The 25,666-nt window shown below is 46.4% G+C and overlaps 1 protein-coding gene across 1 annotated transcript in view; it reads left to right on the forward strand.

Moving 5' to 3' along the window:
* The window catches only part of PLB1 (phospholipase B1), a 153,182-nt gene that overhangs the window by 72,782 nt on the left and 54,734 nt on the right, over positions 1 to 25,666 (forward strand). Inside the window, 11 exon segments of the mRNA XM_004377697.3 lie at positions 8,681 to 8,724; positions 9,357 to 9,465; positions 10,833 to 10,884; positions 11,273 to 11,353; positions 11,897 to 11,962; positions 12,794 to 12,894; positions 14,169 to 14,250; positions 15,140 to 15,244; positions 16,752 to 16,847; positions 17,402 to 17,473; positions 23,767 to 23,832. Of these exon segments, the coding sequence (XP_004377754.3) occupies positions 8,681 to 8,724; positions 9,357 to 9,465; positions 10,833 to 10,884; positions 11,273 to 11,353; positions 11,897 to 11,962; positions 12,794 to 12,894; positions 14,169 to 14,250; positions 15,140 to 15,244; positions 16,752 to 16,847; positions 17,402 to 17,473; positions 23,767 to 23,832 (874 nt within the window).

Here is a 25,666-nt window from a genome sequence, read left to right on the forward strand (position 1 = left end):
TAGGTTATCCTCAGCCAGGTAGGTGGTCTCTAACAAGTTGCATAGAAACACGTTCCTGGCTTATATTTCATAGGTCAGGAGTAGAATCATTGGCGGTCAAAAAAAAAAAAAAAAAAAAATCAGAGGAAGAGAAAGAAACCAGAGCTTATTACAATTAAAAAAAAAAATGAGGTTGCACGGCAGCTGCATTGCGTCTCAGCAACAAAAGCAAAATGACCTCACATCATAGTGTGAGAAAATAGAAAAGAAAGTAGACAAACCACACAGCAGATGACTGATAAGCTTCAAATGGTGGCGCCGTCTGGGGAAGTAAGATATGCCCAACTTTGCACACAGTGCAACTAATGGGCTCCTGGGATCCAGGTACAAATAGGCAGTCTTCTGCTAAAAGTTTCTCTCTGCAACAACTGAAAAATCCTATTGCTCTGTTTCCTTCTACAAATAAAGTCTGTGTTTGAATCTTCTAGTTCTAACTCCAGGGCCTAATGTTCAACAGCTGCTGTCCCTTTAAACACTTTGTTTGTCCTCAGTGTTACAACTACCTGCCCCAAGACCTATGCGTGTTACAGATGAAAGCTCCAGATCAGTGTCTGAGAGGACTTTTGACACTTGGTAGAGTATGTAGATTAACATTTCCCAAAGTGTGTTCCATGGAACACTAACCCCATCCATGTTCCTGAGGACGGGAAAATCCTTTGTATTTGTTTGGGAAACACCATCAATTATATTCCCCTTCTGGGGAATTCACAATGCATATTAGCACTGCAAAGACTCTGAGAAGCCCTGCAATGAAGAAATCTATTTAAATTTATTTAATCTAGCATTTCCTTTAATTTCAGAACTTTTTCTTTTTGTACAATACCTATTAACATTCCCTGAGAATAGCCATGTAGTAGACTTACCTGAGAATAGAGATTTTCTGAAGCCATTAAAGCTTCTAGATTGGAAATACCAGGCAATTAATGACTCCAGGTAAAAGAATAGTGTTAAGAATGGTATTTGACAACCACAACTACCACAGCCTCCACCAGACTGGGTCCAGTACAACTAGATGGTGCCCGGCTACCACCACTGATTGCTCTGAGGGGGATCACAACAGAGGGTCTCGGACAGAGCTGGAGAAAAATGTAGAACAAAATTCTAACTCACAAAAAGAAGACCAGACTTACTGGCCTGACAGAGACTGTAGAAACCCCGAGAGTATGGCCCCTGGACACCCTGTTAGCTCAGTAATGAAGTCACTCCCGAGGTTCACCATTCAGCCAAAGATTAGACAGCCCCATAAGAGAAAACGAGACTAATGGGGCACAACAGTCCAGGGACAGGGACTAGAAGGCAGGATGGGAAAGGAAAGCTGGTAATAGGGAACCCAAGGTTGAGAAGGGACAGTGTTGACATGTCATGGTGTTGTTAACCATTGTCATAAAACAATATGTGTACTAACTGTTTAATGAGAAACTATTTGTTCTGTAAATCTTCATCTAAACTACAATTAAAAAAAAAAAAAAAGAATGGTATTTGAGACTCTTCCCCCAAGGAAAGTGGAGTGAGTGGACCTCACAGAGTTGGACAGGGGAGAATTCTTGGGGGAGTGGGGGAGCTTGTGGGCAGGACCTGCCCAGGGAGGCTTGGTTGTGAATATTTCCAAGGCCCTTGCTGTATGAGAATCCTAAACCAGTGAAAGGTCACAGCTTCGGCTAACTTAACACTGTGGCAGGTCTTCAGACCATTGTGTTTTCTTCCATTGAAATAAGTTTGCTTGTCTGAGACCATTCAAAGGACCAAAATAAAATTTACTTACCAAAAAATGTCTTTCTTTGTTTTTTTTTTCAACAGTTTCTACATGTACAATTTAGTGACATTGATTACATTCTTCGAGTTATGCAACCATTCTCACCCTCCTTTTCTGAGTTGTTCCTCCCTCATTAACATAAACCCACTGCCCCCTAAGGTTCCCACCCAATCTTTCTAGTTGCTGCTGTCAACTTGATCCCATATAGATAGTTGTTAAAAAAGCATAATGCACAAGGCAGACCTTTTTCACTAGTTAAGCTAAACTATTGTCTGGTTTTAAGATGACTTCAAGGCATATTTTTGGTCCAAGGTCTAAAGATTATCTCAGGGCAATAGTTTCAGGGGTTCATCTGCTCTCCATGGCCCCAGGAAGTCTAGTCCATGAAAATTTAAAATTCCATTCTGAATTTTCCCTCTTTTGATCAGGAGTCTCCTAAGGAATCTTTGATGAAAATGTTCAGTAATGGTAGCTGGGCACCATCCAGTTCTTCTGGTCTCATGGCAAAAGAGGCAGTTGTTCATGGAGGCAATTAGTGACACATTCCATATCCTCCTCCTATTCCTGACTCTCCTTCTTCCTCTATTGCTCCAAGTGAATAGAGACCAATTGTGCCTCAGATGTCCACTTGCAAGCTTTTAAGACCCCGGGCGCTACATAACAAACTAGGAGGTAGAACACAAGCACTAAACACATTATTAGGCCAACTAACTGGGATGTCTAATGAAACCATGACCCTTTACCTCCAAACCAAGGAACCAAATCCCATGAGGTGTTTGGTTGTACATAAGCAGCCTTAGCAGCTACTTTTTTTTTTTTTTTTGACATTGTTGTAAGTATATCTATCAAACAACTTCTGACAATTCAATTTTTTACAGGTGTACAACTTATTGACAGCAATTACAGTAATAAGCTGTGCAACCCTACCTTTAAGCAATGTGATTTTTCCATCACCGTTAACTCCCCTTTTTCCCCTCCCTATTGCCCCTGGTAACCACTAAAAAACTTTGGTCTCTATACATTTGCCTTTTCTTGTCTTTTTATATAAGTGAGGTCATACAATATTTGTCCTTTTGTGATTGGCTTATTTCACTCAGCATAATGTCTTCAAGCTCTGTCCATACTGTAGCATGTATTAAGAGTTCATTTCTCCTACTGGCTGAGTAGTATTCCACTGTATTTATGTATCCACATTTTGTTTATCCATTCATCTGTTAATGGGCATTTGGTTGTTTCCACCTTTTGGCTATCGTGAATAGTGCTGCAGTGAACATTGGTGTACAAGTCTCTTTTTGAGTCTCTGCTTTCAAGTCTTTTGAGTATATACCTAGGAGTGGAATTGCTGGGTCATATGGTAGTTCTATTTTTAGTTTTTAGAGGAACTGCGACATAGTTTTCTACAATCGAAGTTGAAGAAAACTAAAACAAGTCCACCAGCGCAAAAATATGACCTTGAGTATATCGCACCTGAATTTAGAGACCATCTCAAGAATAGATTTGATGCATTGAACGCTAATGGCTGAAGACCAGACGAGTTGTGGAATGATATCAAGGACATCATACATGAAGGAAGCAAAAGGCTGTTAAAAAGGCAGGAAAGAAAGAAAAGACCAAAATGGATGTCAGAAAAGACTCTGAAAGTTGCTCTTGAATGTCAAGTAGCTAAAGCGAAAGGAAGAAATGATGAAGTAAAAGACCTGAACAGAAGATTTCAAATTGCAGCTTGGGAAGACAGAGTAAAGTATTACAGTGAAATGTGCAAAGACCTGGAGATAGAAAACCTATAGGGAAGAACATACTCAGCATTTCTCAAGCTGAAAGAACTAAAGAAAAAATTCAAGCCTCAGGTTGCAATATTGAAGGTTTCTATGGAGAAAATAGTAAATGACTCAGGAAACATCAAAAGCAGTTGGAAGGAATACACAGAGTTGACATTCAACCATTTCAGGAGGTAGCATGTGATCAAGAACCGATGGTACAGAAGGAAGAGGTCCAAGTTGCACTGAAGGCGTTGGTGAAAAACAACGCTCCAGGAACTGATGGAATACGAATTGAGATGTTGCAACAAATGGATGCAGTGCTGGAAGCACTCACTCATCTATGCCAGAAATTTGGAAGACAGCTACCTGGCCAACCGACTAGAAGAGATCCATATATGTACCCATTCCAAAGAAAGGTGATCCAACAGAATGTGGAAATTACCAAACAGTTATCTTTAATATCACACAAAAGTAAAATTTTGCTGAAGATCATTCAAAAGCAGTTGCAGCAGTACATAGACAGAAATTCAAGCCAGATTCAGAAGAGGATGTGGAATAAGGGATATCATTGCTGATGCCAGATGGATCCTGGCTGAAAGCAGAGAATACCGGAAATATGTTTACCTGTGTTTTATTGACTATGCACAGGCATTCGACTGTGTGGATCATAACAAATTGTGAATAACATTGCAAAGAATGGGAATTCCAGAACACTTAATTATGCTCATGAGGAACCTGTGCTTAGACCAAGAGGCAGTTGTTTGAACTAGACAAAGGGATACTGTGAGGTTTAAAGTTAAGTAAGCTGTGTGTCAGAGTTGTATCCTTTCACCATATTTATTCAATCTGTATGCTGAGCAAATAATCCAAGAAGCTGGACTATGTGAAGAAGAACTCGGTATCAGGATTGGAGGAAGACTCATTAACAACTTGCGATGTGAAGAGGACTTAAAGCTCTTACTGATGAAGATCAAAGACTACAGCCTTCAGTATGGATTACACCTCAACATAAAGAAAACAAAAATCCTCACAACTGGACCAATAAGCAACATCATGAGAAACGGAGAAAATAATGAAGTTGTCCAGGATTTCATTTTACTTGGATCCACAATCAACGACCATGGAAGCAGCTGGCAAGAAATCAGACAACACATTGTGTTGGGCAAATCCACCGCAAAAGATCTCTTTAAAGTGTTAAAAAGCAAAGATGTCAGTTTAAGGACTAAGGTGTGCCTGACCCAAGCCATGGTATTATCAATCACCTCATATGCATGTGAAAGCTGGACGATTACTAAGGAAGATGGAAGAATTTATGCCTTTGAATTATAGTGTTGGTGAAGAATATTGAATATACCATGGACTGCCAGAAGAATGAACAAATCTGTCTTGGAAGAAGTATAGCCAGAATGCTCCTTGAAAGCAAGGATGGTGAGACTTCATCTTACATACTTTGGACATGTTATCAGGAGGAACCAGTCCCTGGAGAAGGACGTCATGTCTGATAAAGTAGAGGATCAGTGAAAAAGAGGAAGACCCTCAAGGAGATGAGGGTCTTCCTGACACAGTGGCTGCAACAATGAGCTCAAGTATAGCAACAATTGTAAAGATGGCTCAGGACCAGGCAGTGTTTTGTTCTGTTGTACATAGGGTCACTATGAGTAGGAACTGATCTGATGGCACCTAACAACAACAACAACAATCCTAGTGGGAGTGAAATGATATCTCGTTGTGATTTTGACTCACATCTCTCTGATGGCTAATGACACTGAGCATCTTTTCATGTGTTTGGTGACCATTTGAATGTCCTCTTTGATGAAATGTCTATTCAAGTCCTTTGCCCATTTTATGATTGGGTTGTCTTTTTGTTGTTAAGTTGTCGACATTTTATATATATTTTGATTATTAGCCTCTTGTCAGATACATGTTTTCTGAAGATATTCTCCCACTCAGTAGCTTGTCTTCAGTTTTTTGGTAGTCGTTTGATGAACAAAAGTTTTTAATTTTTATGAGGTCTCATTTATTTAATTTGTCTTTTGCTGTTTGTGCTTTTGTTATTATATTAGATAATCCACTGTTGAAAGCTAGGCCTGACGGCGTTGTCCCTGCTTGTTCTTCTAAGAATTTTATGGTTTTAGTTTACACATTTAGGTCCTTAATCCATTTTTAATTTTGTTTTTGTGTATGGTGTGAGGCATGGGTCCTTTTTCATTTTTGTGCATCTGGAAATTCAATTTTCCCAGAACCATTCACTGAAGAAACTCTTCTTTCCCCATCGAATGGACTTAGCACCTTTGTCAAAAATCAGTTGACTACAGATGTGTGGTTTTATTTTTGGACTCTCAATTCTAGTCCATTGGTGTATGTGTCTATTGTTATACCAGTACCAGGCTGTTTTGATTACTTTAGATGTATAGTATGTTTTAAAATCTGGAAATGTTAGTCCCCCTACTTTGTTCTTCTCTTTCAACATTACTTTAGTTATTCGGGGAATCTTGCCATTCCATATAAAGTTGAGGATTGGTTTTTCTATTTCTGTAAAGAAGGCTGTTGGAATTTTGATCAGGATTGCATTGAATCTATGGATCATTTTAGGTAGTATTGACATCTTAACAATATTAAGTCTTCCAATCTAAGAATATGGAATATCTTTCCATTTAAGTCTTCTTTAATCTCTTTCAGCAGTGTTTTATAGTTTTCATTGCATAAGTCCTTCACTTCCCTGGTTAGACTTATTCCTAGGTATTTTATTCTCTTAGATGTTATAGTAAATGGAATTGTTTCCCTAATTTCCCTTTCAGATTTCTCTTTGCTAGTATACAGAAACCCAACTGATTTTTTTGTTGACCTTGTACCTTGCAACTTTGCTAAATTCTGTCTTTGTCTTTTAATTAGGAGTTCAATCTCACATTACTGAAACTGCTTCAACAAATGTTTATTGTGCATCTATTGAGAAATGTGTCTCTGTGCACTATGGGTGACAACGAATAAACAAGGCCCAGCCATTGAGCTCTTAGAGTAATATAAGTATATTAATTTGAAGGGCCTAGTGTAGACTAGCTGTTTGGTATGGTTTTCTTTCATGTTTCACATAGTTCTGATTAAAATGGACGCTTAAATATTTTTGCTCCTCCATTTTTTGGGTATATTCCTCTTATTTCTCCCCAAAATTTTCACTTTAAATGGGATTAGGGAGAGATTTTGACGGCATGTTGGTCTTTTTCGACCACCACCCTTATTTTAGAGCAAAAACGCTTTTAGACAAGAAATTAGAATAGAAAGTACTTGATGTATGTGTGTTTATATATGTCTCTATGCTTATTGAAGAGGAAAAGCAGGTAGAGTTAGAATACAGCAATCGGAGGAGGCATATGGATTTATAACTTCCTCTCAAGTGTAAAATGTCCTGTTTAAGTGCCTGTGATGGTTAAAGTTGTGTGTTTGCTTGGCTGGGCCATGATTCTCAGTGGTTTGGCAGTTATGTAATGATGCAATTTGGCACTTGTGTAATGATGTAGTCATCCTCCATGATGCAATCTGATGTGAGCAGTCAATTAGTTGAAAGGGGAGTTTCCTTGGGGGTGTGGCCTGCATCCAATACATACATGGATGTTCTGGCAAAGATCGCTGGCTTGCTCTGGATCCTGCATCTGGCTCATCATCATCTGACCTCCAGTTATTGGGACTTGAGCCAGCTGCCTGCTGTATTGCCTGACAATCTTGGGATTCATCAGCCTCTGCAGCCTGTAAGCCAGCAGCCTACCATCTTATCTGCTGATCTTGGATTCATCAGCTTCTGCAGTCTGTGAGCTAGTGGCCTGCCATCTGACCTGCTGTTCTTGGGTTCGTCAGCTCCTGCAGCTTTGTGAGTCAGGAGAAACCTCCAGCCTGATGCCTAAGCCACGGGCTTGGGACTTGCAAGTATCTACAACTGCAGGAGCCATTTCCTTGAGATAAATCTCTCTCTGTCTCTGTCTCTCTCTATATATATAGATATACTTCACTGGCTTTGCTTCTCTAGAGAATCCAGCCTAAGACAGTACCTTTAGTCCAGAGAAAGAAGGAGCAGGAAGTAGATAAAGTAGCAGCTTTGTGCAGAGTTGGAGAGGAATTGGAAGCTCAAACAAATGACCAGCCATTGGCCATTTCAGGCATTTGATGGGAAGTCCGGACGAGGCAAGTGAATGAGGTAGAAGGGCAGTGCTTACTGGAGCTTCTTTCCCTCCGCCACCTGGAGGCTGCTTGCTGAGCCTTTGACTTAAGCCCTTGATCATCCTGTATGAAATACAGTCAACTTCATTCCAAGCATTCCTCGAATGAAGAACAACCCTGACTCTGGCTGATGGCCTGCCCTTTGAGAAGTCTCTGCTGGTGGGCTAGATGCCAAGACTCTGTTCTCAAAATCTAGGGTCCTGGAAGAATATGCTTGGATTGAGGAGGGAGGTGCAGAAGAAAAACATGAATAAATACAGTGTGTCCCGAATATTGGAATTTGTCAAAATGGAAATATTTCTTTCCCTACCTCCTGCATGGCGTACAGTTTCAATGTATGAAAGGAAATGAAATCTTTAGAGTATGTCTTGAGGTTAGATTGAGTACCATAAAACTGGGTTAGATTAGATGAAATTAGATTGGGCAATGAGAGGCCATTTCCTGAAGCTTCTAGTGGAATTGTACCTGACCACTGGGCAGAGGAGAGTTTACCAATTTTCTAAAGGTTTCCAGTTCAAGAACTGTGGTTTTTAGTGTCCTTTAGCAAGGTAATTGACCCCCATGCACCTCGGTTTCCTACTCTGTAGTCGGAAATAGTCATATGGTTGGAGACAGGAGATAGCCAGTGAAGAGCATCTAATTCAGGGCTGGGCACATAGTACATAGTCAGCTAGGGGCTCTCCCACCTGATTTAGTGGGCGAGGAAATTGCTCCCTTTTGTTTTCAAATCCTGGATTTGTGGGGGGACCCAATCCATGGGGGAATGTACATTTTTTCTCAGGATTCTTCAAAAGACAAAGAGATGGATCTGGCACATCTTCTTGACATGGACACTAAGAAAGATGGGGCCTCTTTTTGTAAAGAGAATGTATTGATTCAATCTCTCTCATTCACTCTCTCTCTCACTCCCTCACTACAGTTCTGGAGGGGACGACTCCCTGAAGAATGTGACCACATTACCTAGTAAGTAACCACAGGGACTTGAGTCTGTCCACTAGCTCAGTCCAACCCCTAGGCTTCCTGGGAGTCCCTCCTAGATGAGAAAAGAGCAAGTAGCATCTCTTTTAGGAGCTGCTGTTGAAGTAGGAAGAAAGGCCTACGGACAGGCAGCCTAAGGTGAAAAGGGGGGGAGTGGAATAAATACTGGATTTTGAACCAGGGAAGCCCGGGTTTAAGCCCTGGCCCTTCTACATGCTTACCAGATGACTAGGACAAGTTACCTAAAGTTCTAAGCCCCAGGTTTCCTCAACTATAAAATGTTTCCTCAGCTGGCCCAGGGAATTGCTGAGACAATCAAATTAAGGTAATATTCACTTCACTATGAATTGTAAAGTGTGAAAAAAAAAAGAAAAAAAGCAAGGAAGGGGGTGGGGGGGACTCTTGCTGCCTTGGCCCAGTCCACCCCTGGACAGCCAATTCTCAACTCAGGAAGACTTCAGCTCCCCTACCTGCCTCTCCTGTCCGACCCCTCCCCAGGCTGCATGAGGGTGAGAATGCAGCTCACTTTGGGAACCCTGAACCCCACAGGACCAGAGAAGACACCCTGGCCCTCTGGTCTGAGCTCTTTGTGGCCTCCTCACCCCCTTACCTTCCAGATATCCTTCGGGAGTTTAACAGAAATCTCACAGGCTACGCGGTGGGCACAGGCGACGCCAATAGCATAAATGCGTTCCTCAATCAGGCTGTTCCTGGAGCAAAGGCTGAGTACGGCATTTGGGGAGGGGGCTCTGGGATGGGGAGAAGAAGGTACGTAGCTCCCTTTACAATCATTAAACTGATCTCTGTGTGCAAAGGGGATGTTTACCCATTAGCAGAAATGACTTGAGAGGATCTCAGTCTGCCTTCTTACCTGGCCTCCTCTGTGACTGAAGCTGGAGAGACTATGGCCATGGGAAGGAGCAAGGCCCCTAGAGGCTGAACTTCTGGCCTTGCTTTCATGTGCAGTATGATCTAATAATTGGGCTCACCAACCAACCTTGTCTAATTTTTTAAAACTTACCATGACATAACAATGCTAAAGAGATCCACTCTCCCCAGACACTCCCAAGTGACAATTCCCCAAAAAGATCAAGGAGGCCAGCCAAATGGATGGTGGCCCAGAATCTCCAGCCTTAGAGGACTCAGGGGCAGTATGTCCTGTCCCTCACCCTGCGATGGAACTAGCAACAAATGAAGTAGAGAAACCCAGAACTACCCAGCCTCCCTGGATGAGCTCCAGTGGCGGCCCCTCACCCTGCCCCAAGAGGCCCTCCAGCCTGGGTCTCCTTGCTCTGTTACATGCCATCTTCTTGCTCAGACCCACACCCTTGTAGCCAACAGGCCTGGGTAATGGAAACAGTGGGGGACAGATGATCCCACCACCATGTCCCCGCGATCACTGTGCTGGCAATCCATCACACCCCAGGCCCATAACAGGGCCTGAGCTGGTGGGGAGTCGGGGTGCCCAAAATCTATTCCTTTCATGAGTTATAGACCTAGGCACGTGTACAGTGTATATCTATTTCCCATCTCTTTCTAAAAGAAGCATTTAGATAAGTTCACGAAAATTAACATATACATAAGAGGGAAAAACCACAACCATTAGGGGAAAAAAAAGAGGAAGCAACTATACCAATATGAGAGCTTTTACAGTCACTGTGCTGGAGCGTCAGCCTCTCAGCTTCCTGGCAGCTAAGGTTAAAAAAAAAAGCATGTTAAAACTTTCATAGATCTGATTTGAGGATATATGCAAGTCCTTCAAAAGAGACTGACAGCTTCCTGGCATGGGATACTAAAAGAAAGTGCACGTTGAGTCCTAGAAGGGAGGCCATAAGCAGCAAACCTAAGTGCAGCACCCTGATTACACCTTTCGAACAAACATACAACTGGCTTTTCAAATGGTTATTTGTTGTACTAACTCTCCAGAGGAGGCAAGCACCAGCTTGTGGCTCCTCCTCATCTCGGAGCCTCAGGGTCTCTGCCAGCTCACGCAGCCAAGATGCTGCCAGGAAGCCCCTAGTCCAGATCTCTGGGAGGAAAGCTCTGGCCGTAGTGGTTCCTCACCAAAGGCACTGATTTCCTCTCCTTCTCAGGGAACTTGCGCACCAAGTCCAGACCCTGGTGCAAAGGATGAAAACGGACCATGTGAGTCAGATTTATGTTTGTTTATAAAAATTAACTTTCTCACCCATTAGGCTTGTCCCCAAATGGAATAGTCTGCCTCGAGAAGCAGTGAGCTCCCTGTCAGTAGAGGTAGTCTAGCAGAGACGCATAGCCCCTTGTCAGAGGCTCTGTGGAGGAGATGATGTCACTGGGGGGAGGGTTGTTGCTGGTCACAGTGACCTTGAAAGTCCCTCTTGATGCTAAGATTCTGTGGTCTATAAATAAACCTCTAAAATTCCTTCAACTCTGAGGTTCTGATCCTAGTATTCCAAGTAGGCAAAGAAGTTTTGGAGGGTTGAATGGACTAGAGCTGTGAAGTTTTGTTTATTTGTTTTTGGAAATCATCAAGCATTCTCCTCCCTCTGTGTAGAGAGTAAACTTCTATGAAGACTGGAAGGTCATCACTGTGCTGATTGGTGGCAGTGATCTCTGTGACTATTGCATGGATTCGGTAAAGGGGGTGGGGCCGTGCCTATTCCTTGCTCCTGACTTTACACTGTAGGCCTCAGAGACCCTCTCTTGAGAATAGTCCCTAGATCGACCCTAGGATTGTCCACCTAGGATTGTCCAACTGCACCTATGTATGCACACACACATGTATGCATGCAAGCCTTATGCCAGGATCCTGAGTTTCGGTTCCCTCTTCGTGTTCCAGGTGGTATGAGGTGGCAGGTATATGGTGCTTCTATACCCCACTCTTACAACTCCTGAGAATCCAGAAAGAGAAGAAACTATACCCCAATCAATTGGAAGGAGGACCTTCCACTTTCTGCTCCTGAACTAAAGCTCTGGCCAGAGGGTCTAGTCTTCTGACTGGCCCAGTTTTGACAACAACGAGTAGTTGATGGTTCATCTCAGATTCTGACAGCTGTTCACAACTGGAGGCCAGAGGGAGAACAAGTCTTCCAGGCTGGAGTCAGAAGGGAAGCCTGCAGCTGCCCCACTGCCTGCCCACCCTGACCAGTTACTCTCCTCTCCCTCCTGTCTCTTCCAGAATCTGTATTCTGCAGCCAACTTTTTTGACCATGTCCGCAATGCCTTGGATGTCTTACACAGAGAGGTGGGTTGGAGGCTTCCACAACCTGGCATAGCTCAAGCATGGCAGGGGGTGGGGGAACAATGGTGGAAGTACCTCCTCCCTTGAAGGAGAGAGCCAAGGGCAAGGGCTCCTTCCCCTTCCATAGGCTGTGCCTGCCCTGAGGAGTTATAGCCCAGAGAGATCTCAGGCTAGCAGAAGGGAGGCAGTGTGGCCTCTAAAAGGCACCCCACCCTCAAGTGGACATTACCTGGTGATGGCAGCTGGTTGGGAGTTCCTCTCTTTTGGCCCCAGGCTAGGCACTCTTTCCAAGCCATACGGTATGCCTACAGCAAGGCCCTCTCTGGTCCTGCATCCAGCAGTGTGTCTTCTTCCCATCCCCTGGCAAGGACACGCTGCTCAGCTGCCCCAGAGGGAGCGCTGACTGCCAGTCCCCATGCCTACTCAGTGGGTAGGCTGGATTGGACTGGAAGGAAATGGTCAAGGGCTAATGTCCAAGCTAATGGGCAGGTTACCCATCTCACCAAATTTAAAGTGAACATGTTGGAGCTCACTAAATGATGCTGAATGGAGCTGAACTTCCAGCATTTAGACGGGGTCAGCCACGTTGTCTCACTCCAGGAGGCGCCATTCACACTGCAGCCCATGTGGGTGGTACCTGTGGAGTTGTGCGGTGCACAGCCGGCAGGGCCCTCCGTGGGAGCCCCATGTAGATCCCTCCTCACAACTCCACTCAGGGGTGCTGAGCTGGAGTTCTAAAGAGACCCTCCAGCCAGTTCCCACATCTCAGGTCACTGAGGCAGCTTGAGAAAGCAGCCTCTGGAGACCCTGTCTCATCTGCAGCCTTGCTCTTAGGTGCCCAGAGCCCTGGTCAACCTCGTGGACTTCATGAGCCCCAGTGTCATACGGCAGGTGTTCCTGGGAAACCCAGACAAGTGCCCAGTGCAGCAGGCCAGGTAGGCAGGTGCTGGCTGCCCCAGGGGGACAGGTGCTTACCCCTGGTCTGGCTCATATGCAGCGGTGTCTCCTCCGGGTCTTTGTGTCTTGTCCATCCAAGTGTCCAAGTCTGTAGAGGGGGACCTGTGCCAGGACGACCCCTTTTCTGGGGGTCGGAGCCATGACCTTCCCCTTACCTAACCTCAAGGTGGCAGGCAGGAACATGTGTGGTCCTGGGGGAGCCACAGGAGTGAAGCCAGGCTGGGACAAAGGCTGGTATCTGAGAAAGAATGTAGCCCAGACTGTGACAAGGGGCAACATACAGGGGTACACAAGTGTGGTCAAAATGTATCAGAAAGCAAGAAAATGTACCTGGAAACATAATATACGATTCAAAATAGTACCAGTAGCTGCCTTTACATGGAAGAAGAGAATTGGGGGGCTGGCTACAAGGAAACTTCAAATTGGGAATGTTCTGTTTCTTCAGCAGGGTGGTAGGTACCTGGGTGTGTGTCTTATTATTCTTTATACCTTATAACCAGTTGCCATCGGGTTGATTCCAACTCATAGCGACTCTATGGGACAGAGTAGAACTGCCCCATAGAGTTTCCAAGGAGTGCCTGGTGGATTCAAACTGCCGACCTTTTGGTTAGCGGCCGTAGCTCTTAACCACTATGCCACCAGGGTTTCCTTATACCTTATACATACATTTATTTAACAAAGACTTTTACAGCACGTACTGTGCACCAGACACTGCTCTGAGTGCTTTAACTCTCTTTTACCTCTTTAATATATGAAGTATATTTTATAGGTAGGAAATATTTCATAATAAAAACAAAACACAGATGTTAATTAGGAAGGGGGACACTGGTGTGAACTGAGGAAGTATCTGAGGGCATGAGTGTCAAAGGCCCCAAAATACCAGCTGCAATGCCAGAGGATGCATTTTTCTTTTAATTAAAAGTTGGATTTTCACTGCCTGAATTCTTTTGATAAGTGTAAGTTGTGGCAGGCCTAGCGCCTGCAGCCCACTGCTTGTACTCTGTTCATAGGAGAGAGTGCTTCCTCAAACCCCAGGTTCCTCCCGTGGGGCTTTAACCTGTACACATGTCAGGCCGAAAACCTGTTCTTAGCGTTGTGTCCAAAGGCACAGCACACATGCTTCTAAGCCAGGCTGGGCCAGGGCTCCAGGGAGCTGCCCTCCATGCATCAAAAGCCAGTCCCCCACCAGAGGTCAGGCCTCAGGGCATCAGGGGCTTCAGCTCTGGGTTCTCCTGCCTCTCCCTTTGTGCAGTGTTCTGTGTAACTGTGTTCTGAGCCCGCGGGAGAGCTCCCAAGAACTGGCCAGTTTGGAGGTCGTCACCCAAGCCTACCAGGTAAGAGCATGAAGGGACCTCTCCGCACCACTCACTCAGCACACAGCCCAGAACCCCCCGGGGGAGCCCCACAGGGGAGGGGAGATCTGCTCAGGGAGCCTGAGGGAAGACACCCACCCACCAACCCCGGCCCTTTCCACTGCCCCACCCCACTGAGTTGCCTCACAGCCCAGGTTGGAGTCATCCCAATGGAATCCAGGTGGCAAAGCCCCTAAGACGCAGCTGCGCTTTGCAGCTTAACCCAACATTTGGCCTGAAGAGGGCAGCAGCACTGGACGCACCTTTCTCTCTCCCTACACCATGGAAGTCTAGCCACCACCCCTGTCCCAACCAACTCTCTCCATACCCTCTCCGGCCCCACGCCTCCACAGGCAGGCCACCAGGAAGAAGAGTGCAGCACTGCTTGCTAGGGCCCCTCTGGAGACTCTGCCAGGTCTTTGTTCCTTGCTGGACTTCCTGGCTGGCCCTTCGGAGCTTGCAGTCCACTAAAAACCAGAACAAAAAAAGGAACCCAACCTGCTTCCAACTCTCTGGAAAGAGATTTGCAGTCAAATGTGTTTGTGTTGGAGCCCTGGTGGCGCAGTGGTTAAGCGTTCGCCTGTTAACCAAAAGTCAGCAGTTAGAATCCACCAGCCACTCCTTGGAAACCCTGTGGAGCAGTTCTACCCTGTCCTATAGGGTCGCTATGAGTCGGAATTGACTCAGTGGAAACGGGTTTGGGGTTTTTTGGCTTGGTATTTGTGTTCTCAAGGGAAGGGTGGGGTCAGTCCAGCCCCTGTCCAGGGAGATAGGGGCAGGGCTGTCACCATGCTGCCCACCACCCCTGTCCCTGCCCCTGGGAGCTCGGCCCATCCAGGGCCTATGCTGAAGCTGTCGTGTGTGTCCCCAGAACAGCATGCGTGAGTTGGTCGAGTCTGGTCGCTATGACACACGGGAGGACTTCTCCGTGGTTCTGCAGCCCTTCTTCCGCAATATCCGGCTCCCAGTCCTGGAGGTACGATCCCTGCCCACACCCACGGGGCTCCTGGGGGAGAGGCTTCCATGGCGCCCTTCGAGGAGGGACTCCAAGGCAGAAATGCCAAGTGCTTCCATGAGGGTGGAGACAAAAAGGGAAAGATGCAGACAGGTGAGAGTTGCTCTCCAGACGCTGTTCTGGGGGTGCAGCCTCCATGAACATCTGGGCTCAATCCTCAGAGACAGCCTGATGTGGGAAGTTCCATTATGACTGAGGACAGCTTCCATTTTATTGAGCACTTACTATGTGATTCCCATACACTAAATCTTCAGAATCACCTCCTATAACAGAGGCTCAGAGATGTGACATATCTCTCCTGAAGCCATATAGGTAATAAGGGATGGAGAGGCAGCATGTTTGGTAAAGTAGACGGTCAATGAAAATGAGAGAATCCCTCAGTGAGATGGACTGACCTACTAGCCACAACAATGTACTCAAACATACCAACAATCATGAAGATGGTGCAGGGCCAGGCAACATTTTGTTCTGTATACATAAGGTCACTGTGAGTTGGAGCCAATGCAACAGCAACTGATAACATAATAATATAGCTCCAAATGATTAGCTTTCTGCCGCATACACACTCTCCCTCTGCGCATGACTCTGCAGTTATAAAGGAGGGTTCTGTGGATTATCTGTTTGCAAGCTGGCCGTGCTCTTTGCCTGATGCATCCACTCTGAACAGAAGAGATCTGTGAGTGGACCAGGGTGAGGACTGGATTCTGTCTTCCAGGGCCTCTGTCCTAAGGGCCTCTTCTAACTGGAGGGTAGTTGGAAGGAGAGAAGCTTTGTGCACCTGAGTATATCAGGAGAGAAGCCAGAGTCTGGTGGCAAGCTGCCCTGGTATCGGCTGTATCCAGGCCTGCCCCAAGGCTCGGCCCAGATTCTCACCATCACCCTCAAGACCACAGGGACCAGCTGGATGAGCACTGTGAAGTGGCTTTTCCCAGCTGGCTGTCTAGGCTTCCTCAGAGACAAGGATCTCATTCCCTCTCCTATGGCATAAGCTAGGACAATAGGGCCCTGGGTGGTGCAAATGGCTTGTGCTTAGCTACTAACCTAAAGGTTGGCAGTTCAAACCCACCCAGTGGCACCACAGAAGAAAGACCTGGTAATCTGCTTACATAAAGATTACAGCCAAGAAAACCCTATGGAGCTGTTCTACTCTGCAATGCTCGGTGTCGCCATGAGTTGGAATCAGCTCAATGGCAATGCGTGTGTTTGTTTGTTTGGGCATTATATGAATGTGTCTAAATATAAATATGGTGTTTTTTGATTAAATAAGGGGAAATTGTAGAACCAGTAAGAGGGCGGGGGTTTAGGACCACCTGAGGCTACCTGCTATGGGATTACTCTGATCTCCGTCTTAAGGTAAGCAGGCCCTGTGGAGGGCCAATGACTCCAAGCACTTCCAGGGAGAGGAGGGCATTAAATGGTCAGTCCCTGGACCAACAGGGTCTTGAGGAAGTGTGTTTCTCTCCTTCAGGATGGTCGCCCGGATACATCCTTCTTCGCCCCAGACTGCATCCACCCAAGTCAGAAATTCCACTCCCAGCTCTCCAGGGCCCTTTGGGTCAATATGGTAAAATGAGCAGTCATCCCTGGTTCACTGGGTTGTCACCTAGGGCACAGCACCAGCCCCTCCCCTCGCTGCAGAATGGAGACTGGTTCTGGTCCTCCTTTTGCAAGCAAGCCTGGCAGAGCTGCAGAAGTCTGTAGAATTTTAAATATGGAGTCCTTCAGATTTTGCTCAGCCTGGGTTCACCTCCTTCTTCTCCTCTGGATTTGGAACTGTGACAATGGACTCTCTCCATATGCATTCGAGGCAGAACCTTTGCATTTACTCCACATTTCCTAGTGCCAACAACTGTGCGAGGCAATTTAATCCATGTTACCTCATTTAAGCCTCTCAACAGGCCTGCAAGGGAAGTATTCGGAGTTTATGAGGAAGCTGAATCCTAGAGAAGCTCAGGGACCTGCCCAGTGTCCCACAGCTGGCAACTGGCAGAGCCAGGAGTGGAAGCCAGGCTCCCTGAAATCAAGTCCCGAGCTCTCCCCACTGCAGTAGGCTGCCAGCGATGTTCATTTCAGCCGAAACAAATTACTGCACCATCTCTTTCTTTTCCTCCCCATCAGCTTCAGCCACTAGGAGGGAAAACAGATACCCTTGACCTGACAGCAGCCATACCCCTCTCCTGCCCCACTCAGGTAATAAGGGGGGACCTGTTGTGCCCTCTCCAGACACCAGAGCACAGGTCTCGCCCCCTTCCCTGCATCCCCCACCAAGCTTCTGCATGGCCCACCTTCCCCCGATCTGGGAGCCGGTGATGGAGGTGTGGGAGATGGGCTTTGGAGGGGTGGGAAGAGGGCACAGAAGCAGTTACATCTTTGGGAATAGGAGAAGCATCTGGGAGAGGAGGCCTGCGCCCAAGCAAAGGGAGAGGATGGGGTGAGAGAGATTCTTGAGAAGGGGATGAGAAGCCAGAAGAACGGCAAGAAGGCTCCTTTGAGCTGCAGCATTTGGGGCAGATGGGAGAAGTCTGACTGCAGGTTGTAGGATAATGAGGAACGAGTTGGGCCCAGAAGTGGTGGTTAGTGATTGAGGGCCTGGCCTGGGGTTTCCAGCAAGGGGAGGATCAAAGATGGAAGCAGCAAAAGGGAGAGCCCGAGAGCTTTGTGGAGGAGGAGCCAGTAGGGTTGGCCTGGTAGAAACTGGGTTGAGGACTCCGATTGGGCTCCTTTTAAGGAGGAATACATGTGTGGTTGTTAAACTTGATTTCAGGCCTAGGAGTGGGGGCCATTTCATGTTCCCATCACCTTTAGCTTCCTTGTCTCAGCCCTCTCTGTGGCTTTTTAACCAAATAAGGCAGAGCTCACAGAGCCCTGAGCAGCAATAAAAGCAGAGGGGCCTGACCCAGTCTAGGAGGCTGGGTTTCCCTCCTGCAGCCAGCCGGCTGCATCACTTCTTTCACCCTCCTGGCTCGGCAGTGGCTGCAGAATAGACCTGCAGCTCTCCTGCGTGTCTGTGGGGCTCCTGAGAGAGTGGGCACCCCTTCCCCTGGCCCATGCTCCCTGTCTACTGCCTTCCCACCTCAGTCTTGGGTCCAGTTTTGTGGATCATCAACCTCATCGGGGAGCAAGAGCGGCAGAAGAAGGATGTAGGAGGATGGGAAAGCAGTGGTAGCAGAGGGCTCAGTTGCTGTTGTAGTGCTCTGAGTAGGGGTATATTCAAATTATGTTACAATTAGGGCAACATGATCAGGTGCTGGACAAAGTGCTGGGGCAAGGCCCTAGGGGCCCCTACTGTGCCAGGTGTAAACCCTTTAATTGCTAGATCCTAGGGATATTCAGGGAGTCCTGGGGGAGAGGTTGGGGCACCTAGGTAGTGGGGGCATTTGAGGACTCAGGGAAGTGGCTACAAACCATAGTGTAGGTAAGCATTTCAATATGTCAGCAGCCTATATAGCCATACTAATTATCAGCCATGGAAGACCCTCTCCAAACCACCAACCCCCTTCTCTTAAGTAGTGGAGGTAATAACTACCCATACCAGAGAGCTATCATTTGCTCTTTCTCCCAAAAAGCATTTATTAAGCACCAAGCTGGAGCCTAGGCACTGGGTCAGGGAAAGCCCTGTCACCATGGGCCTCAAGGTAGCCTCTGCCACTCTGTCCCAGACCAGGTGGGAAGTCCAGAAAGGGTGATCTTCCACCCAACATCTCAAGCCCAGTGGGCTTAGCTCCTCCCTCCTGGACAGAGCCCAGTCGAGCCATTGATGAGCACAGGGGAGCACATCCAGCCTCCTGGAACTGGTAGAAGAGCCTGGGAGAGTGGTTGCTAGGCAACCCTGGAGCCCATTCCAAAAGGGTCCAACTGTTGGCCAGTCCATTTTCACTGCACCAGGAATTCTGCATTCTGCAGATCCCATCTGCTCCCTCGCATGTGCCTTGGAGCTATATAAAAGCCACCAGCATCTCAGTGTGAGCTAACAGGGTCCAGGAAGCATGTATTTTAATCCTAGTTGTGTCTAAACATAGAAGCAAGAAGCAATAGGCAGGACCCAGTAGGGGAGGAGGTGGCCAAGGTGGATGTGAAGCAGTGAGGAGCTTTCCTAGCCTCCTCCCTTCTACCCCAACCCCAGTCAAATTACAATTACATTCTGTTGTGCCAGGTAGGGCCTCATAATACCACTCCAGAGATTTCTGTCACGCTTGAAGGTTGGGCAAAATAGTTTACAGCTAACGTTTCACTAGCCACCCTGTGGACTGTGACTGTTCTTCCCTCACTGCCTTAATCACCTCTCTGCCTACTCCTTCCCTAACCTGGAGAGTCTGGCTGTGACTCCTTAGGCTTTGAAGAACTCTCTGTTGCCCCTTCTTGTCTCTTTTAATGACACTTCTCCTTCCTTCTCCCAACCTCTAAAATGTGGACATTTTCCAGAGTTCATGTCTTAGCCATCTTCTCTTTTCTCTCTCTCCACATCTCCTCACTCTGAGATTTATCCATTTCCAGGGTTTCCTGTTAAACTTCTTCGCAGGACTCCTCAATCTGCATCTTTGTTTCTTCTTTCCCAAACTGTAGACCAAAGGCAGATTAAATGTATGTATCAACAAGGCAGGGGGACCAGAGAGATAGAGACAAAGATGAGAGAGAGAGAGAGACTGAGATAATTTCATATAATATTTCACCCAGATTTTTATCATGAGAAAAAGCAAAAGGGGAAGACAAACCCCCTGAAGTCAAGTTCCAAGATATCCCCAGTTTGCTTCCGCCTCTTACACTTACTTTATTGCTTAGCAGTGTTTCTACTTTGAATTACTTGTGGTGGAGACACTGTTACCTTTTTAATGCTTAAAGAACAAAAAAACCAAACCCACTGCTTTGGAGTCGATTCTGACTCATAGTGACCCAGTGGGACACAGTAGAATGGCCCCACAGAGTTTCCAAGGAGCAGCTGGTGGATTTGAACTGCCAACCTTTTGGTTAGCAGCTGAGCTCTCAACCACTGTGCCACCAGGGCTCCTCTAAATCTCCTAATACTGCCCTGACCACATCATCACCTCAAACTCAACAAACATTCATTCAAAAAGTTATTTTTTGAGCAAAGAATGTCTAAATGGGAGCTAAATATTTGTCTTCCTAAATTCTCTGCCCCTTAGGACTTCTTTATGTCTGTCAATGTTATTGGGATTTTCACTGTTACACAGGCTGAAACTTCTGGTGCCCCATCTGATAGGATTCTTCCTAATGATCCTCCCACCTGCCTGCCTTTCTATTTGCACTGCCACCACCCCATTCAGATCCTCAGCACTTTGTAGGTTAAAGGTTATCTAGTTCTACTTTCCCATCATAAAACAACAAAGAATTGTTTAACCATAGAATCTCAGCCAGGAGAGGCTTTGGAGTTCTGTTGATGCAATACCCACTGCTGGGGAGTTGATTCCAACTCACAGCGACCCCACGTGTTACATAGTAGAACTGAACTCCATAGGGTTTTCTTGGCTATAATCTTTACAAAAGCAGATTGCCAAGCCTTTTTTCCATGGTGCCACCTTTCAGTTAGTAGTCAAGCACAAATCATTTGTGCCACCCAGGGATCTCATTATTACTGAATTTCTCATACCTTCCCTCCCAAGGCATCACTTTAGCCTCTGCCTAAGCTTCTGCTCTCGCTTAAGGCTATGCTGTTCAACTGCCAAGTGGCAACCCATTAACAGGCTGTGAAATCAATGTCTTAGGTCATGAACCCTAAGTTTTCAATGGAATGGAAAGGAATCAGAAAATATCAGAGGGCATCTGTGTAGTGACTATCGCGTCCTCCTCCCTCCTACCACCCATGCCCCACCCAGAGTCGACTACTCTCCACGCCAAACAGCTGTAGTCACCTCAGCCATGTATCACAGTCATGGTTTCCAATGTCTCGTATAGGTATTTCTCTGTGAATGTTGTCCCCTTTTCATTGGTGCCCAGGCCTGACTGTATACTTCTGGTTTGCTCTGGCCAGCACAGAAGAAAATTACTACTCCTTCATTGTGGAACTTTACACCCAGAAATGCTGCCAAGATTTACGTGACCTTTTCCCAACAGCCAACTCATGTTGCTGACTCACATCAGGTGGCGGTCCGGGCTCTGCCTCCCAAGGGGAGCCACACTGCCTTTGCACAGCTGTGACTGTTAGAACAACTTCCCTGTGCTGGCATTCAACCTGCATCCATTTCTACTCACTGATACAAGCCTAGCCCTCGAGAGCCAGTAAGACTAAACAAAATCCCTCTCCACATAATCTGCTTGACTACAGGCCTTCAAACTACTCTGACTCATGCATTCATTATGCGGTCAATGGTCACTAAAAACAAGCGGTGGGCACCCCAGTCGGCCTCCCTGTTGCTCTCCTAGACCTGTTCTCATTGTTCTTGTTTTTGTCTCACTTCCCGTGGCATTCCAGCATCTACCTGACCTCTGACCCCTCTGGCTCTATCTCCCCTCCCCGGCCCCTCCACAGCCCTTGGCTCTATGACTAAACAGACTCTCCAGTGTGACTCTCAGCACTCCCAGAAGGACGGAGGTTGCCTTTGCCTCTGGTTCTTCCACGGCAGTTCGCTCTGGGTAATCACTGGACTAGCTCCAGCCCCCAGACCCTAATCTCAGTCAGGGCTCCCTTGAAGTGGGAGGAGAACAATAACTAGCGTGTAGACACACACACACCATTGAGTCTCGTCTTTGAGGGATCTTGCAGCCATTCCTCAGCAATTATTGCACTTACTGTACACGCTATTCTCTGGTGTTTCATTGCCTTATAGCTGCTCGTGTCTATCTATCTGCCCAACTTGGCTGTTAACTTCTTTGTATCATCCCCTCTTCCTAGCACCCAGAACAATGCTCTGGACACATGAGATGCCTAACAAACACCGGTCAGTTATTTATAGAATATAGGAAGGTGAATGTTCAGGGATGCTAAGCGACACTAACCTCAGACAAGCCTAATTAGACAAGCAGACATGCCACTGTCAGCCCTCTTCTGCCTTGCACTATTGAGGACGGTCCAGGATGGACTTTCTTACCTTGGCCCTGAGTGCTTTTCAGTGAAAGGATGTTCTCCTGACCACGTTTCAGTTAGGAACGCTGACACTCAGAGGGAAAAGGAGAGACTTTGTCCGGTGTCTTAGGGAGCCAGGGTCTGTGTTGGGGGCTGAGAGCTTTGCAGCACACGTAGACTTTTTCAAGGTGACTGCTGAGTCCCTCTCTTCCTCTCCCTCTTTTTGTCACCAACAGGGTTTTTTGTTGGCCTGACCCTGGTGTGAGGAGCAGAAACAGGCAAGAGGCTTGTTGGGCCAGATCCTGGCCCAGCTCTGTATGCACTATTTGCTCTCAGGAATAGGTCCCTGCCCCACTCTAGGTCCCAGTTTTTCCTCATCTATAAAATGGAGGTGGGCATGGACTACAAAGTCAGATGGTTCCGGTGCCGGGCAGGAACATGGTTGTGTGAATGGGTTCAGGTGTAAGACAAGAGGAGGTGGTGGGGCCAGAACTGAAGCAAGTTCCCCTTCTGAATGCATTGGGATTCTTCTTCTTTTTTAAACATCATCCTGGCTAAAATAAAGCAAAGCAAAACAAAACAAAACACCTCTTGGCCAGCTTCAGCCTGGAGCAGTCAGTTTTCAACCCCTGGAATTGATCTCTAAGGACCCCTTTTCCAACATTCTGCGTCTTCCTTCATATTCCCATTTTATCTCCAAATTTTTAGATCATAGCCCTTCTACTCCACTGAAAACATTTTGTGAAAGTGTTCACAGCCCTGGGCCCACTTTCGTATTTCCTGATCTCAGTCTTATTAACTTATTCTTCCTTTACTGTCATTTTTACACCTTCTCATTAGCTGGCTTACCCCTCATCTCTGCTTTGTCTACTTCCTTCTTCCTTTTTTGACTAACCCATCACCTGAAACTGGATGAACTTGGATTCTTGATAGGGCTTGTGTGAAAAGTCAATTGTGAAATAGGTGAGTAGGGAATGAAGAGGATGTTTCATGAGAAAAAATGGCCAAAATGTATGAAGCCAGCCTGAAGGGGATCTGACTTACTGTTCAAAGGAGGTAAAAGGAAAGAAATAACAGATGTTAAAATACATTGATAATCATAATACTTTTTGGAAAAGAGAGAAATGCTGAAACATGATCCCTTGCCAGAGAAATTACAAAGGAAAGAAAATGGATAATTCTGAGGATTAGGGAGATGGTCAGTTGCTCAGGCAAAAACAAAAGCATGAAGCTCTGCTTAGAACATGTACTGAATCCTTTTTAGGATCTTTTCTTGTGCAGCCCTAGCCAAAGCTGTTCTGTAAAATCCTCTAGGGAATAATGAAATTATGTTTATACAGTGATTTCTATCTAAATACAAAAGAATTGTGTTAAATGAACCTAGAGGACAGAATTGTTAGTTCTTATCTTCCCTAAGCCATCTTCGATGCTGTCAGATAACCCTCTGATTTCTTTTCTCTCTTAGAATGATCCCTTCCTGAGAACCTCCCGGAACAGTAACTACACATACCCTGCCAAGCCAGCCACTGAGGTAATAGCCTCGGGCCCAGATTTGCCTCTCTCAGGCACAAACCATTTCCACCTGCTGATGACTTGGGCAGCAGCACAGGTTTCAGAGTGTTAGCTTAAGCAGAAACGTACCCTTCTTACATACGTGAGTTGGAATGTACGAAAAAGTTTCCCAAACCACAAAGCCCCAAGATTGTCTTAACAAGTCCACAAATGCTTACCTGATGTCAGCAACCAGAGGAAATGCCTATGGATCAGTTTTCTTTGACCTTTGCAGTCACATGCTCATCGTTTCTGATGAGGTAGCTCAGCCTTTTGAGAAGGGGTGAGGGGGAGGCAGTGAATATGATGCACCATCAACTTCCCATAAGGTGGAAGCCAAGTGGGAAGGAACCTCAATCCCAGGGGCTGGGCCCAGTGGGAAGCTGACACATATCTGGATGAGCCCCCAGGGCTTGTTTAGTTCAAATCAATCATTCTAGCTTTGGGGAACCCCAAAGGATCCAGAGTCCATGGCTTTAGGGGCTTCAGGGGACTCTTGACTACTCCAAAGATGGCCATGAGGATACTGGACTACACCAGGCTTTGCAGAATGGTCCTGGTCCTGACCAGGTCTGCTGGCCACCAGGACAGGAGCTCAATCACTAGTGTCAGTTGAGCACCTATGGTGTGTCCAGTCTTGTGCCAGGGGCTGGAGAGGATTCAGAGAAGTATCAGGCATAGGCCTTCCCTTATTGAGCACCTACTATGTCCCAGGTATTGTTCCACAGCGACAGAGCAATAAACCACACAGATGGGTCCCAGCACTCCTGGAGCTTACAGTCTAGTGGGGAGAGACATGAATAAATAGTTAAACAAATGAAGAAACAAGATCACTTCAGATAGTGAGGATAGCTCTGAGGAGAGCGGTAAGAGAGAGTGACAAGGAAAGGGGTGGTGAATTCACATTAGTTGTGCAGGCCACGCCTCTCGGAGGAGGTGAGCTTTGAGCTGAGACATGCCTGATGAAAAGATACTGGCTACCTGCAGAGCCTGAGGGCAGAGTCCCAGACAGAAGAGTCAGGGAGCGCAAAGGCCCAGAAGTGGGGGGTGTGTTATGTATATTTGAGGAAGAGAAAGAAGGTCAGAGTGGTTAGGCAAGTGAATGAGGTGGAGAGTAGGGGAGATGAGACCAGAGGGGTGGACAGGGCCAGATCACTCAAAGCCTGAGTCCCTCGATAAGAAGGTTGGATTTCACGTCAAGAGAGGTAGGAAGCCACTGGAGGGGATGACCTCCCTGACTGCTGTGTGGCAAAGGGATTGGAGAGTGGCAGGAGTGACTAAGGAAAGCCTTTTATAATCCAGCTCAAGAGTGGAGACTGGTTAATGGAGAACTGATGCTGAGCTATGGGGTGTGAGTAATAACGAGTTCATTGGTGGGGAAAGTGAGAGCACACAGATGTAGTCAGAAAGGAGGTATGACTGGACTATAGAATTAGAGGATGTAGATGAATGGGACAGAGTAAGGGGAACCAGCATGAATACAGACACAGAGGCAGGAAAAAGTCATGGCTCTGAGGGTAGCAGGGCAGACTAGAAGAAGGTCAGTTATGTAAGGGAGTGAAAGGTGTTTATTGGGAACTGGAGTCGGGGCAGAGCTGGATGGGTAATGAAGGGCCAGATGATGAAGGGCCTCAAAACCCAAGAGAGGTACGTGGCCTTCTAGCACTGGGGAGTCATCGTGTAAGTTCTTTTTTTTTTTATATTTTATTGTACTTCAGATGAAGGCTTACAGAACAAATAGTTTCTCATGAAACAGTAGTACACATATTGTTTTATGACATTGGTTAACAATCCCACAACATATTAACCCTCTA

The sequence above is a fragment of the Trichechus manatus genome, unplaced genomic scaffold (genome assembly GCF_000243295.1).
Source record: "Trichechus manatus latirostris isolate Lorelei unplaced genomic scaffold, TriManLat1.0 scaffold00052, whole genome shotgun sequence".
In the NCBI taxonomy this organism is placed as follows: domain Eukaryota; kingdom Metazoa; phylum Chordata; class Mammalia; order Sirenia; family Trichechidae; genus Trichechus; species Trichechus manatus.